This window comes from Cupressus sempervirens, chromosome 8 (genome assembly GCF_028749045.1).
Source record: "Cupressus sempervirens isolate cs-2001-9-10 chromosome 8, ASM2874904v1, whole genome shotgun sequence".
NCBI classification, from domain to species: domain Eukaryota; kingdom Viridiplantae; phylum Streptophyta; class Pinopsida; order Cupressales; family Cupressaceae; genus Cupressus; species Cupressus sempervirens.
In genome coordinates, this window is record NC_143125.1 from 618,523,152 (window position 1) to 618,544,750 (window position 21,599).

The 21,599-nt window shown below is 36.1% G+C and overlaps 1 protein-coding gene across 11 annotated transcripts in view; it reads right to left on the reverse strand.

Moving 5' to 3' along the window:
- ATVPS33 (Sec1/munc18-like (SM) proteins superfamily) overlaps positions 1-21,599 on the reverse strand; it is a 352,047-nt gene that overhangs the window by 84,100 nt on the left and 246,348 nt on the right. For 7 of the 11 annotated variants that reach the window (XM_089798599.1, XM_089798593.1, XM_089798596.1 and 4 more), the window contains 2 exons: positions 2,718-2,775; positions 2,511-2,551 (listed from right to left, as the gene is read on the reverse strand). In XM_089798599.1, coding sequence (XP_089654725.1) covers positions 2,511-2,551; positions 2,718-2,775 — 99 coding nt within the window. The remainder of the gene's footprint in view (positions 1-2,510; positions 2,552-2,717; positions 2,776-21,599) is intronic. The other 4 variants (XM_089798598.1, XM_089798597.1, XM_089798592.1 and 1 more) reach the window with 1 other exon arrangement.

Here is a 21,599-nt window from a genome sequence, read left to right on the forward strand (position 1 = left end):
TCAGGCACTAGCAGACGCACACATGCATGCAAAGACACAGGCCCTAGTGATGTCCGTGAGCCCATCTTACATGCAAGGGCTATGGCTCAACAGTCCTCTAGGACCTACCTTAAACACCTTTGTAGAAGGCAGACAGAATACTCAAAGGCTGAGGATGAGGCTGCAGTCGATCTTGAGGATGATAATAAGGATTGAGCTAGAGCCTTGTTTTTTTCATTTTGTTTACAAATATTGATAAACATACATTTCAGAACTTCATCTTAGATACATTTATGATTTAATGCCTTATGGATCTTCATCTTACATACATTCTATGATTTGACTCATTATGATCCTATGATTTCTATTTACTTCAGCTACATTTTACATTTTACATGTAATGTATGTGATGGATTTATATTTTATGTTCCTTGTTTATGTATGTTAGCTTCTATATGATGATGTTATAGTGTGTTTAAGTTATATTCAATAAAGGGTGTATGAAATAAATTTCAAATTGTTAAAATCTCTAAATTTTAAGGGTTTTTAAAATTTACTGATTGGTGACCAATTCGATTCCGATTCATGGCCAATTCGTGTTTCAATCCGGCCTTGTAGATTCTGATCCAATTCTGATTCTAGTTACTTTGGATCAAACTCCTCAATTTGCAAATGCGCCCACACTTCACTACCAAAAGTAGCAACTAACCATTAATAGACTTACTATATATAGCAAGTACTGAGACCCTCAAACCCGACTATAAACTCATGAAGGTCATGATGATGAGCTGACCAACCCTAGCTACAGGAGTGTACTAAATTGAGGACACTACAATCTATATCCAAATGCAAGCTCAAACTTTATGAAATAGCATAAAATAACTCCCAAGATGTTTGACCTTTTTTTCAGCTCACGCCAAACAATTTCAAAAAACATTCTCTCCTTCAATCTTGGTGTCACTTGTGGAGGCAAATTATAAATCTTTTGATTAATTAATCTCCTACTTTTGCCTTGGTGTCATATTTGACGTCTAACTCATTTTTATAAATGTGGTCGCTTGCGCCAAACTGAAATAAATACTGATTCATCCCTCGCCCCCACCCCCACCCCCACCGATATTTAAGTGTAACAGCCACCCCATTTGCAAAGCCTTCAACAAGTTGTGTGCCTCATGAAAACATCATATAAATAAAAAGTTACTATAGCTTTTATAGCTGACTCTTAATTGTGGAAAAATGAAGATGTAAACTTATGAAGTCTATGATGAGAAATGAAGTTAGCAGCTGGCACATGTGATCTGATAAAAATGAATGTTGATCTACCATAAAAATATTTTACTGGTTTTGTCTCAATGAGATTTAGCATCAATGATGCCTATTTTATTCCTCAGTTTTTGTAAATCCAAAGTCCTTAAACAAAGGTATCTTTACCCTAAAAAATACCAATATAGAAGCTTCAAAACCATTGCATAGAGAATTAGACTCTTTTAGTCAAGCAATGCTGGTTATTATTCTGATCTTTAGATGCAATCAATGGTATAGAAAATCTAGCATCGTCAACAATCTCTAGAGAAGAATCCAATATAATATCTTTGTCATATTGGAAAGGGGCATACAGAAAAAGATTGTATAATGAATGATATGCAAACATTTCCTTCTTGTCTATAGTATTTAAGCTTAGGTTTTTCAAGCTTCCAACCCTATACAAGATATTCTTGTCCCAGCTGTCTATTATGTCTACAAGCTGTCCATCCATACAGACTCTGGAGAGCTAATTTAAAGAAAGAAACTCTATGCTCATTTCATATCAGGAACTGATTCACATTCATGATACATCTATATTCAATGCATATTGTCTCCACATAAAGATTAGCTTTCACATCAACAATCTCTCAGTACTATTCAGTGTAAGTACGTCTATGATAAGTCAACACCTAGGTTGGGTGTGATCACAAGTGTTATGCCACAATATGTTTCTAAATATGATTAAATATTTGAAGACACGTTGCCTTATTATAACCAAAAGTTTCATTGAACACTGTGCTTTAATTGAGACAGAGGAATAAGTAAGATACTATAATATGAAAAAATATAACAATAGCTCTATAGACTATATTTATAAATTCAAAATAGAGAAGTCCGAGTACATATGATAAACATAAGACTTTTTTTATAGAAAGAGGGAATGCATATCACAGAATCTTTACTGAGAAAACATCAGCACATCAATATATAGTAAAAGTGTATATAAAAAAATCTACAGATTGATTTCCTGAACCATACTTAAGAGTTATCTCCATTTTCTTGCATTACCTTATATCATATCACTTAAATAAGTAGCATATGACTTACATGAGGTAGAAAAAGAATTGCTTTTATATGAAATTCACCAACCATAAGAAGTTAAAAGAATAAAACCTGTCTCCATAATTACAACCTAAAAGTTTTTTTATCTCCATTTTCACGGTACGATTATGATAGCAGAACTGAGGAAATGAATTAAGTTTCTGAGTTTTTAGTAATACACTTACATATCATTACTTGTAGGAACTTCTTCTTGAGCCTGCAGGAACTTTTTCATAACGACATCCCATGTAAAAAGTTGCACGCCCACCAAAGGAAACAGTCAGAGAAATAAAATATGGGCGGTGTTACACTCTAGCATTTCTACAAACGAAGATCAATTTCAATATCAGAAAACAGTGCATGAATATGGAAACTTATGGTGGTTTAACTACCTGTTTCCGTTCAGAATGGGGTCCTGGTAATAGTCTTACAATCTCTTCAATGGAACGCCTGGTGATTATATACACAAGCAACTTCCATCAAAAGAAATATTAATAAATTTCCCATTCACATTTTGATCAAATTTAGTAAATAAGCACTTGAGTAATATAGCATTAAGCACTTAGATTGGATTTGTCACTCAATTGAGCATATGCTCAAATAAAAAAAAATAGTTTAGAAAATTAATAATATTAAAACAGGATAAATATGTTCAATGCAATTTTTTGCAAATTTTTTAATTACAAAAGAGATTTTTGTTTGAGAGCAGAAGTTTCTTACAGAGATATATTTTCATGGTAAATAATTGAGAAACCATAGCATATTCATCAAACAAAGACAGTATTGCAGATAGATAATTAGTGGATAGATGTTCATTTCCGTGCAATCAGTTATGATTTTTTTACCTGTTTCACATGTAATCAAACTCAAAATTCTATTTCGTAATGTAATGTCCTCAACCTAAACTTAATAATACCCTTAAATCTGGAAAATCGATTCACAGATATTACACAAAACATCACAAAAATTACCAAAACTAATTAGCTACTCTTGCATAGATAGGGCTAAATTAAAATAGAACTTTATATCACATCACTGAACATCATTTTTCTAATATGTGCATCCTATTATCAGGCATGATTACAACAGATACATTAATGTATTCAAGCTCCAATTGATAAGAAAAATTCACAAAAATCATTACAGCCAAATACCACCAATGTCACTGTAACATCACAAACTGACATTGTTTGATTTCCAAATGGTAAAGATAGATAAACTATGTTCTGACACAAAATTACTCACAGCAGTATACCCTGCAAGCCACATCTAGAATCACTGCAACCATATTAATGAAGCTCTGAACACACACAATAGGAAACTATTCAAACTACTAAAATCTTGAAGCTCAAATGCAACCTCTACATGAAACTGCTTGATGTGAACAGTGGGTTTTGTCCACTATCCACCTGAAACTCGTGGGTTCCTGCCCACAAGCCTCCAATCCAATGGGCTTTAACTTTTAGTCCACTAAAGAATTTTGTAAAACATGTTCATACAATGAGAAATTGAGAAGTCAAAATGACATAAAATTCCATTTTCTGAAACATTCTGTCTTTATCTTGTCATTGGCCAATTTGGTGGGAAAACCATTATCAGAAATATTGCAAATTTCCACTCCACTCTTACTTTCCAAATTTGAACCTGGTGGAAAAATCATTTATTAGAAATATTTTAATTTCCCACTCTTCTCTTTCCAAATTTTCCTTTGGTGGGAAAACCATTAACTGGAAATATTTTAATTTGCCACTCCTCTCTTGGTGGGAATGTCATAATTAGAAATATTTCAAAGTCCCCATTATGGCACAAAATCCAACTTCCCACTAAGTGCTTTCAAATATTTAATTTAAAATTTGAATGTCCTTTTGAAATTGACAATATTTGGACATTCAAGGATACTAAGCTAATTATTCCACTTCATCTTTGTAATGAGCATTGTTGGCTCACTCCTGACTATGCTGGAAAATAATTTTTTACTTTGGGAGTTCTATATTTTTTTATGATTTTTGCAATTACCAGAATATATAAATAACAGTGCTTTGAAATGCAAAGTAAATGATTATGATTCAAAACCCCAACTTTATTTTGCAATTGATCGATTACAAGTATTTACCATGCTCACACATATGTGCAAATAACTTAATTATTTAAAGAACCTGGTATGGATAAGAGACGTTGGGAATTTGATGAAGAACTAATTTGCAGCAGATGTTCAAACCCATGCCAATGATCAGATTGCAGCCCCTTGATGTAGACTACTGCCAGTGGTTGGAAAGATACATTGTTGTAGAAGAGACACAGCTAGATATGAATTAGATGCTGCCCGACTCATATGCAGCTCCATATACTGCAAATGCAGGCCAAGTAACAATGATCGCAGCTTGTGTTGGGTGTTTCCCATGCCATTTTCAGACTTTCTAAAGGATGAAATAATACCCCATACTGCCTCCGGGTATAGTAGCAATTCAACAGCGCAACCAAACAAGCAAATACATACAGATTTCAGAATCCATCCTTAGACAATCACCTTCGATACTCAGCAGAAAAGCAAGCAAGATTCGTTGGCATTGAACCAAGTCAAAGTGCAGACAAGAACAAAGACATTTCTTCTCAGCTTGAAGATTTATTCTCAAACCCTCATCACCCAATTTCATCATACATTTGCATCACCATTGAACCACAATTAGAGCCTCTGTCTTGAAGGTCTCACTGAAGACCAAATTCAGAAGTTATTTCACTTCCTCAAATGATTGCAAAATTGAAGAATCCGTGCTTTCTGATGGCTGAAGTCGAAACCTGGTTTGTTCTTCTAATAAACTTCATCAATTTCAAAAAGCATAAGTGACATGAATCATGAATTCTTACAAACAATTGCTTTTATAATAAATAAATATGACTTCTTCAGAACACCAAATGAAAGTAGCTTCTCTCGCGCACTTTTCACTAAAAAGCCTTCATCAATAGACTTTTTCGCCTAGAAGGCTTCTTCAACACACTTTTCACTTAAAGGCATTGCTTTGAAGACTTAGGATCATATTCCATGTGAAATAATGATTAATACCCCCACTAGGCACTCAAAAGCAATTTCCAAAACTTAAACTCAATATATATCACTGAAAGTGCCAATATCATCACCGACTGAGTATGGCACCTAGGCCTGCTAGAAATGGAAACCGCCAACATTGACTTACAAAAAATTGTAAGTCGATCACCATGGGTTCTCTAAACATCCTGCCAGACCACGAAGATGGGAATGATGGACTGGCCTAACTGACTACCTACCAATTGCTAAAAATAGGGGACATTACAGTAGTCCCTCCCCGAGATTGTTTGTCCTCAAGCAATTGCGAGAACCAAAGGCACATATCCATCCACCCAGATCCCAAGGAAAAGTGTGAGCAATGTCCCTAGTTCCATCTACAAACTTTTGTGATAATAACTCTATCCATGGAGCCATCCTGAACATACTGCCACCATGCCAACGATAGCGACTCAAACAAACCGGAAATTAAGAGATGGCTCCAATCGTTGACTCCGAACATGTAGTTAGGGAAGATCCTAGGTAACCCTCTCAACAAACCCATCCACAAAATCATTGTGGATAAGCATTGTAGCTAAGGTCTCTACAAACTTTCCCACAAAATGTTGAATACCACAAGAACCCTGGATGAGAGTACCCTCAAAAGCTTTGTATGGTCCCTCTTGCAATTCTGGACTCTCAAGTAGTTACTCCATAAATGACTCTGTGCAGCAGATATTATATGAAGAAGCATCAATTTGCTCCCCTGCAATCCACAGTTTATCCCTCTGAAATTGTGGTACTACCAACAGTCTATCTCTGATCCCTTTGAGAGTATAGAGGATAGGGTACATTCCTTCGTCTTGAAATACTTATACCTAACAAGTAAACCTCTCTCTTTCTTGAACTCTTTCTATTACCAAATGACTTTAACCTGCAATCTATTTGTTGGAATTAATTGAAACACCAAGAACCCAAAACATCATCCATGAGATGTTTTGAAGTTGACAGAGTAATTTCCCTTCCACTTTTCACCCTTCATCTTGTCTTCATCCTTAGAATGCCTCTATTGATGATTAAACATGTGTAATGGTATGGGATCAATCTGATGTAATAACTCTTCTTATTCCTCGAAATATAACCAAAGAAACAATTGATGACTTTACCTTCCATTAATGATGTCAACATCCTCAAAATATTTGTAGCAACACATTCATCTTTCAAATAATATTTGTTAATAAAGAAAAATTCATCCAAATCTTCGACTTTGTTTCCAAATTCAGCATGTTTCTCTTTTGAAACCTCTAACAAGATGGCTTGAAAGTCGTCTTGTTCTACCTTGTTTTTGTTGTCTAGAATCTCAATGGTCGTTCCTTCAACTTCTAGCTCTTATTCTTCATCTTTCTATGGACGCATTTCATTTACTTGATGGTCTTGGATATCCTCCTCCTTTTGATTCTTTTCATCTATTTATTTATCCTTTCTCAAATAGAATTCTTCATCTCCAACCTTCACAAAGTTCCTATCAAAATACATTACCCTTTTGAAAGTTTGAAACCTCCATTGATACTCTTCAAAGATTTTAATAATCTCTTTAACTAGACGCATAGGCCTTCCCATCCATCCTAAATATTCTTGATATGTTGGAAATTCTTTAAACTTCAGATATTCTACATACCAATCAGATATTTTTCTTCTCGTAAACATTGAGTAAAGGAAACCCAATATTAATATCAATCATTTACGCCCAGGAGACTACCAAGATTATGTTCTAATACCACTATGATGGCCTCAACCCAAAATCTAATACTATTGAATCTGGAAAATATACTAAAAAGTATTACACATAAATCCACCATAAACACCCAAACTACTTAGCTAATTGTATGCTTGTAATAATTGTTTTTAGATTATAACTTGCTAATAAGGGATCATACTAAATTAGTTGTATCGAAGGGTTGGGACGGTTGGTATTCTTAACCAACTGGGAATACTATATGTAAGGGATTACCAAGATTGTGGGGGATTATGCCTGATGTAAGATTTCGATACAATTGACAAAAATAATATTCTCCCATTCGATGTGTTTTGTGTTTGCTGTTGTATTACACTCTTGTTATTAATAGATTTTGTTGTTTAACATTAATTAATGGTTATTGTGGTTATCACACACATTTTTCATATAAATATTTTGGCATTGTTGCCTAAAGTTAGAACAAAGAGTTTAGAATAACAACAAGTGGAAGGATGGAGGCATAATGGGCCATACTTTCGACCAGCAAGTACTCATAACCAATAGTGACATCGAAGAGGAGGAAGTAACCCAGGAGGATCAATTGACATGGGACCTCATTTAGGCATGGGACATCACGATAGACGAGCATGTACGAGAGACAAAGCAAAGGGCTCTCTCTACTGGTACAGTACATTTCAAACTCATGGTGAACAGGGTAGTGTATGATCTCCTGGGAAGCCTTCTACAATTGTTGATATTCATACTAGTGGAAGTTGAAAGACAAAAAAAAGCAGCAAAGATAAAACAACGCAGACAACAGATACTACAATAGTACAAAGAGACGAACTAAAGGTTGGAAGAACCCTGAGACAACAATAGGCATCATAACAGTGAATTCTAAAAACTAATGCCCCTCTTGCCAAACAAAGATAGAAGGTGTACTAAGGGGGAAGAATGAACTAAGAAGTAGAAACTACCCTACATAGATCACTTAGAGTCCAAGAGCAGATACAAAGACGACAACAATTGCAATAGGAGGTGGGAAACTCCTTCAACCTCGCCATCCAAAGTCAAAACGTCCAAACCCATTAAGAGTGGGAGGATAGTATAGGAGAAGTACCCTTCTAGAGCATTTCGTCGAGGCATAAGGGAGACAATGAAGAGACCAACCCCCCATCATCAAAATCATTTGTGTACTTGGAGGGAAAACATAAAGAAAAAGAATTTGAAGGGGACATGATGGATCTCTTTGAGAACACCTTGCGGAGAATAGGGAGCTTTACTATATCAGAAACGAAGATAAGGAAAATAGAACCAGACATAGATGGAAAACTCTCACTTGGCAAAAACACTCCAAGAACCAAAAAAGACTTAGGAAAAGTTAAGCCAAATGTTCAAAAAAAAACTTGGGGAAAAACTTGGTAACCTAGAAAACAACGTAAATTTAATTAAAAATACATATTTATTGAAAAATTCAATGAGAAAATGCATCCAATGATTATATTAACGTGAACACAAAAGAAACACGTAGAGTTTAGATATACATATAAGTGCAAACTGGGTATAAAATGGTGCGAAGCCAAATAGTTTATGGTTTCTATTAAACTAGAAGTAAATATAGCATTGTAGTTAGTTTCTATAAAATTAGTTTCTATAAAACTATAAGTAAATACATCATAGTAAATAGTTTCTATAAAACTACAAGTAAATACATCATAGCAAAATAGTTCAAAAGTGAGCTTGAGCAATTTGCTGGAAAGTAATACTTGTCTTGGGCGTTAGCAAGTGGTTGAGCTAAGTTTATCATTACTAAGAAATATAGAATTGAAACCAAGTGATTTATGAGATAAGGTGTTTGTGGGAGATAACATTGTGGAAGGTACACTAAATCTGAAATTTGGCAAAGCCTAGGATTTTTTGAAAACCCCCAAAATCTAGAATCTCCATTTTCACTCCTATGAAGTTGAAAGCTATCTCAAACATCCTGACAATATTTATACAAATATAACTTAAAGTATCAGAAAGGATAACTAAAATGCCATATTTGTACAAATTCTCCTTCCCTTAACCTGAAAAGATGACTAAATTATCCTCTAAATAAGGAATGAGCTTCAAAAATGATGGATTTTTTTCACTTTTACATGCTGAAACAATGCTCCACAATGCTGCAAATGCAAATTGGTATCAAAAAATGACATTTTGGGCATTTAACCTCTGATTTCGCATGGGAATGCCAAAGCAATCAAGATGCTAGAAGTATGTCGTGCAGGTGGTGTGCGTCTAGGAACCATGACGATGCTCACTGTCCTAAACGAAATGTTGTAAACCTGATAGTAGTAGAGAATCTAGTAGAGGAAGTTTTGGCAATCACCAAGTCCTCAACTAAGAAAGCCACATACCTAGAACCACACATAGAGAAAGAAAGGCTAAAGGAAGCTGGAAGAGAAACACAAACAGCAATGGAAAAAGAACACAGACAAACCCATGAGGCCACAAGTACCCTGACTTGGTCAGCATCTGCGACTAATATCATAAAACAGCTATTACAGACTATTGTAGCAATACAGGTCAAAGACCTATTAGAAACATTGCCGAAATTGAAAGTGGCAATCACCAACATGGAGGACATCGATGGTGGGCAAGGAAAGGGCAAGAACACAGATCTTGAAGGAAGAAAGAGAAACACCCAAAAGGACTCCATACTTGCGAACCTAATGTTGCTCACACTTGGGGTAGGAAGGACCCCGGTTGTAACAGAAATGGAGATCATGAGTCACACACTTACCATTACCATCGTGGATGGAGGATTTGGAGTGAATGTACGCTCGGGAGAGACATGTAAGGTATTGGGCAAATAGACACTTTGGCTGCCCATATTCCATTTGGTAGGAGCAGACCAACATGGCATTAAGCCACTTGGAACACTCATGGCACAAAACATGATCGTGGGAACACAACAATTTTTTGTTAACTTTGTAGTCATTACTATTGAAAAGAAGTGGTACAATGCTCTGTTCGGCAAAGGTTGGCTCATTACAGCAAAAGCCAACCATAACTGGAAAAAAAACACGCCATCCATTGAAAGAGAAGGGATGAAGTACATTATTGACATTCAAAACCAAACAATAAGCCAAGGGTAGGCACTGGACTTTGAATTGGAGGAAGGAGAGTGTCACGAGAATAGAGGAATGGTGCCAGATGATAAGGGCGTCTTAAGATTAGGGAGCTACTCAAAAGATGAAACCAATTCGCTTAAACGGTTGTTCCACTGGCACATGGAGGACTATGAGGTATTCCAACACAGCTGCCACATGCTAGAAATAATGGAAATAAAGTCAAATGGGGATACCAGCAACAAAATATAAGAAGTACAAGGAAGGGGTAGCAAACATGGATGACAATCCTTCCCATCAACTTGGGAAGGACGAGGAAGTGAAATACAAGGAAGCAAGTATAGAAAAAATTAATCTAGAAAAGAGGAAGACCTGAAGGTGGTCCTGGCAGAGGATGATTAGGACACCGTATTGAGGACAACAACATTTAATATCTTTCTAGAATATAAAGATGTATTTGCATGGACGTACAAAGACTTGAAGGGTGCATCACCAAAATTATATGTACACAGAATACCCCTAGTCCGAGGGGCAAGACCAATACAAAAGAGTTTGTATCGTATGAATAAAAAACTATATTGTCAAGGTTCAAGAAGAAATAACAAAGATGTTGAATGCTAGAATTATTTTTAGAGTACAAATCTCGCTCAAAAAGGAAGCCAGCCAGAGTAGGATTTGTAGACTTTCGGTGTGTCAACAGAGTCACAATTAAAGATATGTTCCTGATCCCATTTAGGGATAATATACTAGAGGAGGTGACTAGGAATAAGATGAACTCGTTCATGGATGATTTTTTTGGCTACAACTAGATCAATATTGTGGGGGAGGATAAACTAAAGACAACTTTTACAGTAGAAGATGCGGTGTATGCTTATAACAGGACTTCATTTGGCTTGTGCAACGCTTACACCGCCTTCTAGAGAATTAGACTCCATATCTTCAACAAGATGTCTATAGGAAATTTCAAGGTATTTTTGGATGATTGATCAATATACAGTATGAAGGAAATACACCTCACAACATTGCACAAATGCACTCAATCCGAAGACATGTCAGTTCATGGTCCCACAAGGAAAACTACTGAGTCAACTTATCTGCAAGGAGAAATTGAGAACCAGCCCAAAAAAAACAAGAAATTATTGAAATGGAAGACCCACAAGATGTAACAAGGGCCAAGTCCTTCCTAGGCGATATGGGATACAATTGACAATTCATCAAGGGGTTTGCAGAGATTTCTTTATCACTACAAAACCTTATAAAGGTGAACCACTTAAATGGGGAACCGATTAAATAACCACATTTGAAGAACTCAAGTCAAGGCTATTAAGTGCACCAATTCTGAGCTACCATATTGGGACAAAGAAATTCATGTACATGTAGATGCCTCCAACTACGCCATTGGGGCCACCTTGGCCCAAGTGGGCATAGGGGCTAGACCACCAAATAGATTATGCCATCTGATTATTGTTGAAGTCCAAAAGGAACAACACTACAAAAAGGGAAGCACTAGGTATGATCTATGCAATACAAAAATTCTGACATTATCTTTTGGTCACACCCCTCACTTTCCATGTAGACCATCAAGCCTTAATGTACTTAGAAATAAGCTAATTATAAAAGGGAAGATAAGCATATGGCTATTGCTATTCCAAGAATTCTCCTTTAATATCATTGTACGACTAGGCAAGAGTCATGTTATGGCATATCAATTACTCTGAATAAAAATCAAGTGAGCCAGTAGAAGGGGTGAATGAGGACTTTCCAAACACTCACCTATTTCAAATAGTCTTTCTACCCTTGTGGTATGAACATATTGGTAGGTCCTCTATGGCTTCATTCCTTCTCGAAATGCAATCTAGTGCGCAAAGGAAATTGACATTAAAAAGCAAGACATTCCAACTCATCTAAGGAATACTCTACAAGATGGGACCTAACAATGTACTCTATAGATGCGTTATGGAAGAGGAGATTCCCAACATATTGTGTGGGTCACATGAGGGCCTCGATGGTAGATACATGGGGCCTGACATTACCACATGGAAATTTTTGTTGGCTGGTCTATGGTGGGAAACATTACACACGGAATGCAAGGGAATGGATATTGGGGTGTATCACTTGTCAACTTAATTACCGCATTCTTCTATTTAGGCCTGGGTCCTAGTACTGGTATAGTTTTGGTACTGGTCCTCCCGGGGTACTTCATGGGTTCTCTGTGGGTCCTTCTGTGAAAGACCTACAATGAACCTGGGCATCTAGGAAGTACCCCAGGGCGGTAGGTCTGTTTATGTATGTATTTCTGATTTGTTCATCAAAATGTTTTTTCTATCAACATTAGATACTATCTTGCAACAGCTTGGTAATATTATTCAAGCCAAAATTGTTCTATGTAATGCCCTTGGTTTATGACAGTAGTGAACAAAAATCTACTTCGATTCATTTAAAGATCAGGGATTGATTTTTTTATTCATAGATCTAAGGACGTGACTGTTGATAGATTTGTAGAAGCCAGCCAATAGTTATGTTTGTTGATCGTGTTCATATTGATGTCAGTTGCCAATGCATGTAATCTGAAACTATATCAGTAATACAATTAATTAAATATATAACTTTATTGGCCATTATGAATTTATGAGTATCACTCTTCTTTTATATTTGTAACTTCGATGTTTTAACATACATACATGCATACATATACGGACGAACCCAAACCCGCAAGGGAGGAAAAATTGTCATGCCCACGTACCTGAACCCCATATCCGTACCCAAATCGGCAACTTAGCTTGTCAGTAAACTCCTCAAGAGAGAATTCATGCCACTATTTCCTTCACAACCCCAAGAGTTGTTTGAGAGATTGGGGATAGACATTGTGAGACCCTTAAAGCCAATATGGCTCAATGTTATAGGTACTTTGTGGTCGCTATGGAATAATTGGCTAAGTGGATAGTGGCAAGAGCACTTCCAAACAATAATGCAACAAGAAAAGTTTATTTTCATTATAACAAGATCATGACAAGATTTGGAATCCCCATATACATCACAAGTGATCAAGCAGTACATTTTGTAATGTAATCCAAAACATGACTATGGAGATCCACATATTCCACAACTTGTTGAGCCCATACTATCCCCGAGCCAATGGACAAGCGGAAGCTACTAATAAAATACTAGTCTCAGTATTGTATAAGACATGTCGAGTAGAGGCAAGAGATTGAGAAGAGAGGCTCCCTTGGTGCTTTCAGCCTACTCAACAACTTCAAAGCAACAACAAGGCATACATCATTCTATATGGTCAGGAAGTTGTAGTATTAGCAGAATACATTGTACCTAGCCTAAGGGTGGTCATAGAGAATAGGTGGATAGATGTAGAAAGTCTGAAAGAACAGCTAATGAACTTAGTCAAACTGGATGAAAGAAGGTTGATTGCACAAAAGGCAATGGAGGTAGCCCAATGGTGGAAAAAATATTGGCACAACTAATGAACTTAGTCAAACTGGATGAAAGAAGGTTGACTGCACAAGAGGCAATGGAGGTAGCCCAATGGTGGAAAAAATATTGGCATGATAAACATCTTTGCTGGATGAACTTTTGGCAAGGGCAATTAGTTTAAAAATACAACGATCATAACGAAATCAAACTTGGGAAATTTAAAGTTTGTTGGCTAGGACCCAATAAAATAAGAGAAGTAGGCGATAATGGGGTTGTAAAACTTGCAACATTGGAAGAGCAACCTACTAAGGAACTTATGAAGGGATCCAAGCTAGAAATCTACTAGGAAAGAAACACAACCTACTAAGGAACCTATGAAGGGATCCAAGCTAGAAATCTACTAGGAAAGAAACATACACATAGTAGGGGTTAATATGTTTGGATACGCAACCAAAGCGGATAGGACTATTGTGCAAAAGATGGAGATTGGAGAAGATCTTATGATAATTGAAGAACCATATAGGTCAGAGCCTAACTAGGCCAGACCTATGACAACTCTAGAGGAGTGATGAATTAAGAAGTAGGTAGAAGGCATTGAAGTACCAAGGATACATAAACATCTCACAAATGCTTTATTTGGACCACCAACCCTCTCAATTAGAATAAATGGATATTAGAGATGGCAAGCACCATAGTAAGGGAGAAGAGAAGGATTTGTTGCTTATGACATTGAAGAAGAAGTCGAAGAGCAAGGGAAGAAGGAACAAGCACAAACTAAACCAGAAGGTGACTCAAAGGATGAACCTGACTTAAAGGACTTTGAAAACACCCTAGGACCATGTTTGAAAATGATTATAAAAACAAAGGACTTATTTATTACAAAGCGGATAGATATGTGAAGTGATTAATAAAAAATGTACCAAGCAAGGGGGAGAAACCCCTTACAAAGACATGTTCAATGCTCTATGGAAAGTAATCCAAATTCAAAAGGACCTCTGACAATAAAAAGGGAGGAGGTAGTATGGCACTAGAAGTACGGAGGGCCATATGTGGATAGGAGCTTTAAGAGGGTAGGGCCTGCATCCCTAGTAGACATTCTTTTTTTACTTAGAATACCTTGGAATGTGTTGTGAGAATGAATGTTACAAGAAACCCTCGGGTATCTACATATGGTAGTATGCCTTTGTGGTAAAGGTCTGAGACAGGGAAAAGAGAGGTTCAAAAGAAAGCATGATGACAAAGGATAAACAACCAAGAAATTTAAAGCAAGGAGGTAGAAGGAAAAATACAATATACAAAACAAACCAAGAGGTACAAGGATTTCTATGAAATTCTATATGGCTAAAATGAAAGTTAAAATCAAACAATTGAAGGAAGAAATAAAAAAGGTAGAAGGAAGAAGAAACTCAGGTAAAAAGGGTAAGAGAGTTTTCATAAGTCCTTCTACCCTAGCCCTAGAAAGAGATTACCCATGGAAAGAAGGATGTCTTATTAAAATCGCAGCAAGGAGCCGACAAGAAGTTAGTACACCTTGTAATAGGGAAAGAAATCAATACTAAGAAAAACGTTTGTATAGAGTAGGAGAGAAGTCATACAACCCATAAGGAAATAGGAGAATAGGACATTTTTTGTACGTAGAACCATAAGGTAGATGGTAGAGTACAGCTCGTTCCTCCTGCATAGCGACTAGAAACTTGGTTATGGCATTTTTTGTATGACTCATACGATAAAACAGGAAGACACCGCGTGTACAGCTCATACATGTATAGCTTGTACAACCTGTACAAAGGAGCAGAATATTGTAGCTTGTACGGTAAACACATATGTTGTTGTATGTGAAGAAACATGCTTGTATGGGCAAAATAGGGCACCATACAGAAGCAATGTAGCCAGGAAGGTGTTCCATTCCATATAGAGGACTTGGTAAGTCATATTGTTGTCCGTACAATTGAAGGAAAAGTGCAACAAGTGACGAGGGAAACAAGTTGCACACTAAGAAGGGGATTAAAGAATTTGGTAAAAATGAGTTATGAGAACCCTCTAAAGGGCACCACTCTTATAAAATATAAAGCTCAAAAGGGAAAATCGTTACTCAAACAAGACACCGTAGCAATTGAAAGCAAACAGAAAAGTAAGGGCAAAATGCCATATTCAAGATTGTAACAGGCATTCAATGCAGGCTATGGTGGGAGGCCATAGACAACAATCATCCATTAAAGACTGCACTACGCAAGGCATATGTAGATAAAATTATTTTCACGAATATTTAAATTTGGAGGAATTTGAACAAGTGTTGTGTACTATTGGGTGGATATTTTACAACCGACAATTTGCTCAAATTCAATTCCAAAATAGGTAGACCAGCCATACTATATGAGATAAAGTCTCTCCTAGCTTAAAGGGAAGGCTCCCCCTTCTCACCGTTCCTTGGATCAACTCAAGGTAAGAAAGAGGTTAAGAGATTTTTAGGGGTGTTACCAATATTCATTTGTCTTAGCTATCAAGAAAGAATCCACTTACCAGCAAAGTGAGTAATGAAAAAAATTAATCTCTAAACTATAATTCTAAATAATAGCTGGAAACGGTGATACTAATAAACCAACACCAAGTCAAAGGTTGATTGAAAGCATCTCGGTTTGGCTCTAAGTCATGTTTGTCTAATTCTATAGGAAAAACCTCTATCATTGGGGCACAAAGACTTCCAAAAGTAGAGAAATTCTAACCATTTTTGTGAATTGAAATGACAATACAAGCTACAATCAAAGCTTCTAGCCTATGTATCACTACAATCTCTCCCATTCAAAGCTTTGGCTCCGAATGCTTCTTAACTCGGTATGATCTATTATTACACACAATAATAACATGAATCAAAGACAATATGCACAAATTACTAAAAGCTTCTAATTTGTCCTATCACAATTGCTTCCAATCAAAGCTTCACATCCAATTGCTTCTTTTATACACTTTTCTTCCAAATTCGTACTACACAATCAAAGTTATGCTTGCACAAGTTTGGCAAAGCTTTCTTGTCTACAATAAAAGATAGATTTTTACAATGAGAGGGCACTCCTTAAATAGGCAAAGGAGTTTAGAAAAAACTGGAGGAAAAAGTAGGAGCAACTCAACAAACTTTGACTAGGTGAGAAAAATTATTGGATTACATGTCATGAGGACATGCAATCGAATTATATGCATTTGAGTTATATGCGACTGAATTATATCCAATCCATCTTTTGCATCTACAAAAGCTGGAAAACACTTGAAGAGAATGTTGAAACCATTGATTTCGAATGAATCAATCTTGTAGACGGAATCAATCTTGTAGACTTTCAGCAAAAGCCTTGCACTTCGTGATGATCATGGGATTGGGAATTCTTGTATTTTGCGCCACTGCATTCTCTTTGATGAGTTTCTAGTTGTCATTTTGAAAACTTGGTGTGATCAAGCTTTTCCTTGTTCGACAATGGTCATGAATTCTCCTTAGTAGATTGGCACATTTTACGTCTCTGACACTTTGAACACCTTCTCTATGATGTCCAAATGTAAACCTGGAACAACTTTCCCACTAGCGTCTGCAACTTCTTTTTTTTCATTTGAAGCAAAGTGCATTTCCACACAATCTCAAGTCCTCAAGCATCCATTGGAAAAATGGAGACCAAAGCATAGGCTCTTTGAAGAAGTTATAACATATCTTGAAGAGTGTGCCACAACATGAAGATGAAAACATCTTCCAATTAAATTGGATCCATGAAAACTTTGAGATTTGAGTTACAATGACAAATCCATGAGGGATGAGTGTTCGAAGTATAGATTAGATACTTATGGAACACATATGATAGTAGGAAATGAACCAGAAAGCATATGTTTTTGGGTGAAAAAGGTCAAAATCAAATTCTCAAGGGGGGATTGCATGTGGACAAAGATGGGCTTTTGTGGGTATGGCCAAGAATGCAACCTGGGACGCATATGGATGTGTGCAAATGGCAACTTTGGTGTTTAAAAGTGCAACCTTTTACCAAAATCAGATTCTCTAGATGTAATTACATGTAAAGTGTTTTACATGTAATCATGATTTGATGTAATCGTGTAATTATGTTCGAGGGATAAGATTACATGTAAGTCAGTTTGGAAAATAGATTACATGTAAATGCGGATGGAGAGAAAGATTACAAGTAAATGCAAATGCAGAGTGAGATTTCATCTAAATGTGGATGGAGAGTGAGATTACAAGTAAATGTTCTCAATATGTAATTGCATGTGAAGGAAATGGATGCAATATGTTTTGACATGCATTAGTGGAATACGAATACTTGCATGGAATCGTGTAATATACTCTCACATTCTTGGAGAAGAATGCTTAACTTTTCCAAGAAAAGGAAATCAAATAGCAAGTAAATAAAAACAAAAAATATGTAAAACAATAAACATACCTTCGGTATTTGACTCAAACATGGCAACCATCAAGCTGGATTTCTCAAATATGCAGATTTCAAATTTGGAGTTTTTGAAAAATCCAGTTGTTTGAAAATGAAGGTTCTTCATCTTATTTAAAGGAATTTTCCACAATACATGTCATGTCTTTGAACAAGTGTGCAATAACAAGCTATAAAATGCAACAAAATAGCAAGATAAGCATGAATTGACAAGCAACATTGAATTTGTCTACTTAATTAGAGATCAATGAGCCAAATATGGAGAACGAGGTTGCAACAAAAGACATCTGTCCAACTTTGAAACTTTCAAACCAAAATTTGAACTTTTCCAACCTTGCAATGATGAATCCGAAATGAGCAAGAGATGAGGCGTTTATGGATGGAGAAGCCAAAATGTGCCCTCAAATCCCCATTATGCAAGATGTTTTTGCAAGAAACCAACTATTTGGAATGTTTTTGACCAAAAGATGGTCTCAATCTGCCATTACATGAATTGGTTTTGGTATAAATGACCGTAGTTGGAGAGATTTCACACCATGGGAAAATCTAGAGTTTCCAAGCAAAAATGTGTTCTTCAAGCGCACGAGCATGGACATTTTGCTCTTGGAGAAAAAAAACATGGTCTCAAGATGCTAAAACATGTATTGGGAGTCCAAACATGATCTTGGAGAGCCATTACATGTTTTAAATGGCACAGAAATGATTCTTTATGGAAAATGCACTCTCGTGGGGAGTTTGCATGTTTTAAATAACATCAGAATTGGCCTTTTATGCAAAACGCACTCTCCAAGGCTCTTTGCATATTTTGAGACTTGCATGTAAATGCCAATCCTTCATAAACGCACTCTTGGGAAGGCATTACATATTTTAAAAATATGCAATATGTAACATGTTTTTGATGATCTTGACTTTGGAAAGCCAAAATGTGGACTCAAGATGCAATTACATGGATAGTGGATTACATGTAAAGGAAATTTTTTATGCAAAATGGACTCTAAGAAGTCCATTGCATGCATTTTTAGTGCAAAACACTCTTGGAGTGCCTTTGCATGTAAGCATGTTAATGGTTTAAAAAACATCTATATGCACAACTTAAGTGATAAATTAAGCACATGTCTAATTGATTTTTGAGGAAATATCACTTAATTGGGTCAAAAATAACATTTACACTATAATTAATATATTATGTACAAATATCATTTGAAAAAGTAATATTTAAGTTAGATGTTTTAAATAAAACATAAAGTAACTCAAAAATAAATCAAACTATATAGTTGATAAAGTCACTTAAGTGAAAAATTTAACAAGCAACTCAGTATGAAAATATAACATAAAGTGCTCTATAGTCACTTAAGTGATAAGGTAACTTAAAAACATAACATAAAGTCAGTTTATGTTATATTTTTCAAAAAGTCAATGTCAACATTAAAATATAACATGATATTTTAAATATGCAATTGCATCTCGAGGTAACACTTTTTGGGCATCTAAATTGTCACATCTTTTGACTACCAAGCCCGATTAAGCCTTGAGATATACCAAATCGAAGGGAAAACCAAAAGCATTAAAACACACACTCAAAAATGCGAAAAAAGGACATAGAAGGCTTCATAAATCAAGCAAGAGCTTAATAAAATGAAAAACAAAAAAATACTTGACGAAAGTATTTAGTATAAGGGATCACTATATGAATTGGAGTCACTTCATTGATCAATATTAACCAATTGAATAATGAATTGAACTTAGTGAAAACGGAACTAAGTTTAAAAAGTTTTGTACTATTACCTACATTTTGTGGTGACAAAATGCATGACAACAACTAGCTTTGTCTAGGGATTGTTATTTGTTCTTAGAAACAAAGAGTGACATAGAGTCCAATTCTCTAAGTGCCTTCATCCACTCCATTGGGTTATAGAGTTAGGCAACCAAAAACAAAAAAGATCTAACACAACTAAAGCAAAGCAAAGTAAATCTAGTTAAAATAAAACAAAAATCTGTGCAAGTGCAGTTATTAAAAAACAAAGAAAACCCCACCTAATTTAAACTAGCTGAAAATGCAAATTCTCAAGAGTAAACCATTTACTGGTTCAACAAAATAGTTCCTTTTTTCAGCAGCTTGTGGAACCTTGCATGTTCACAAGCAACTTCATATTGATGGAACACAAAAATTCTGGAACAATGTTGTCAATGCCCAATGTAACACTTCTTAGAAGCGATGAAAAAATTCACCTTTTTGAGATGAATCATGTGTATTGTTTCTCCAAGATAGGTCCATGAATTGAAACTACTCCTCTGGATCTAAAAATGCTTCGTTTGCTTCCTCTTCAATAGTATTTTCCAGTTCACGTACGTGTGGAATGTCTAGTTTTTTGTTAGCCTCCAACCAAGCAAGATGTCGGATTGGATATCCCCTTGATCAAACAAATTTTGTACTCTTCTTGCCAACCATCACCGACACCTCAGGATGATCAAGAAGATCTTGCGCAGGTGTTTTTGACAATGACATGCCTGCATTGCATACATCAACATACTACTCACAAACTTTTGACTTGGGAAAGTCTTTACTGTTTATGAGAAATTCCTTTTCAAGCTTTGGGGTAGAACATTTATGCAAAGTGTACTCAAGTTCCTAGTCTTGAGATACAAATACATCATTTTCAGCTTGCTTAGAACTTGCTTGCATGTCTCATTTTATAGCATGATTATTGGAAGAAATTTTTTCCTTACTTATGTTTTCATCTTTGGCCTTTAGAGATTGCATATGCCAGCTATGAGAGTCACGAGCTATGTCTTCTTCCTTTTCCTAGAAGAGAATAGCATGATCACTAGCTTTGGATACGGGATGCTTCATTGTTGTTTTCGCTAATGGTTAAGAAATTGCAAGCTTCTTTGATGGTGAAATTGACTTTTGTTGATTTCCAATAGTAGAACTACGAGCAACAATTGAAAGAGGCCTCCTTTGTACATCTTCATGACGATCAAAGAACATGCCTTGAGCTATTTGGTTTTTGAGGGCAACTCATTTACCAACCTTTGCACCACATGATCCATCCTTGTGCTAGAAGACAATGAATTAGAAGAATAATAACTTTTTTCAAACCCACTGAGAGCAATACTGGAAACTACATTAGAGCTGCCCAAGGATGGTACTTGCATAGATACAACAACATGGAGGGCACATGGCAAGAAGTCAGCATTGGCAATGAACTTGACAAGGTAGTTAGCACAGTAACTGGCATAGAAGTTGGCAAATAAATTGGCACAAGAATTGGCACGACAACTGGCATAGCAGCTGGCAAAGGCCTTGGTAGCAGGATTAGCACTAACATTACGATGGGCACAATTGCCCATGGGATGGCAGTGGAAAGAGAACAATTCGCACATAGTACAAAGAAATTGCCAACTTTTCCAAATTTGGGGGGCCAAGAGGATAGCATTCACTCCATGTCAGCTATCATCTATAGCACATTTGGTTCCCATAGAGAAGATCCTTCACACTAAGGTAGTGGGCATTAGATCACATAAGAAGGTGACTCATACTATCAGGA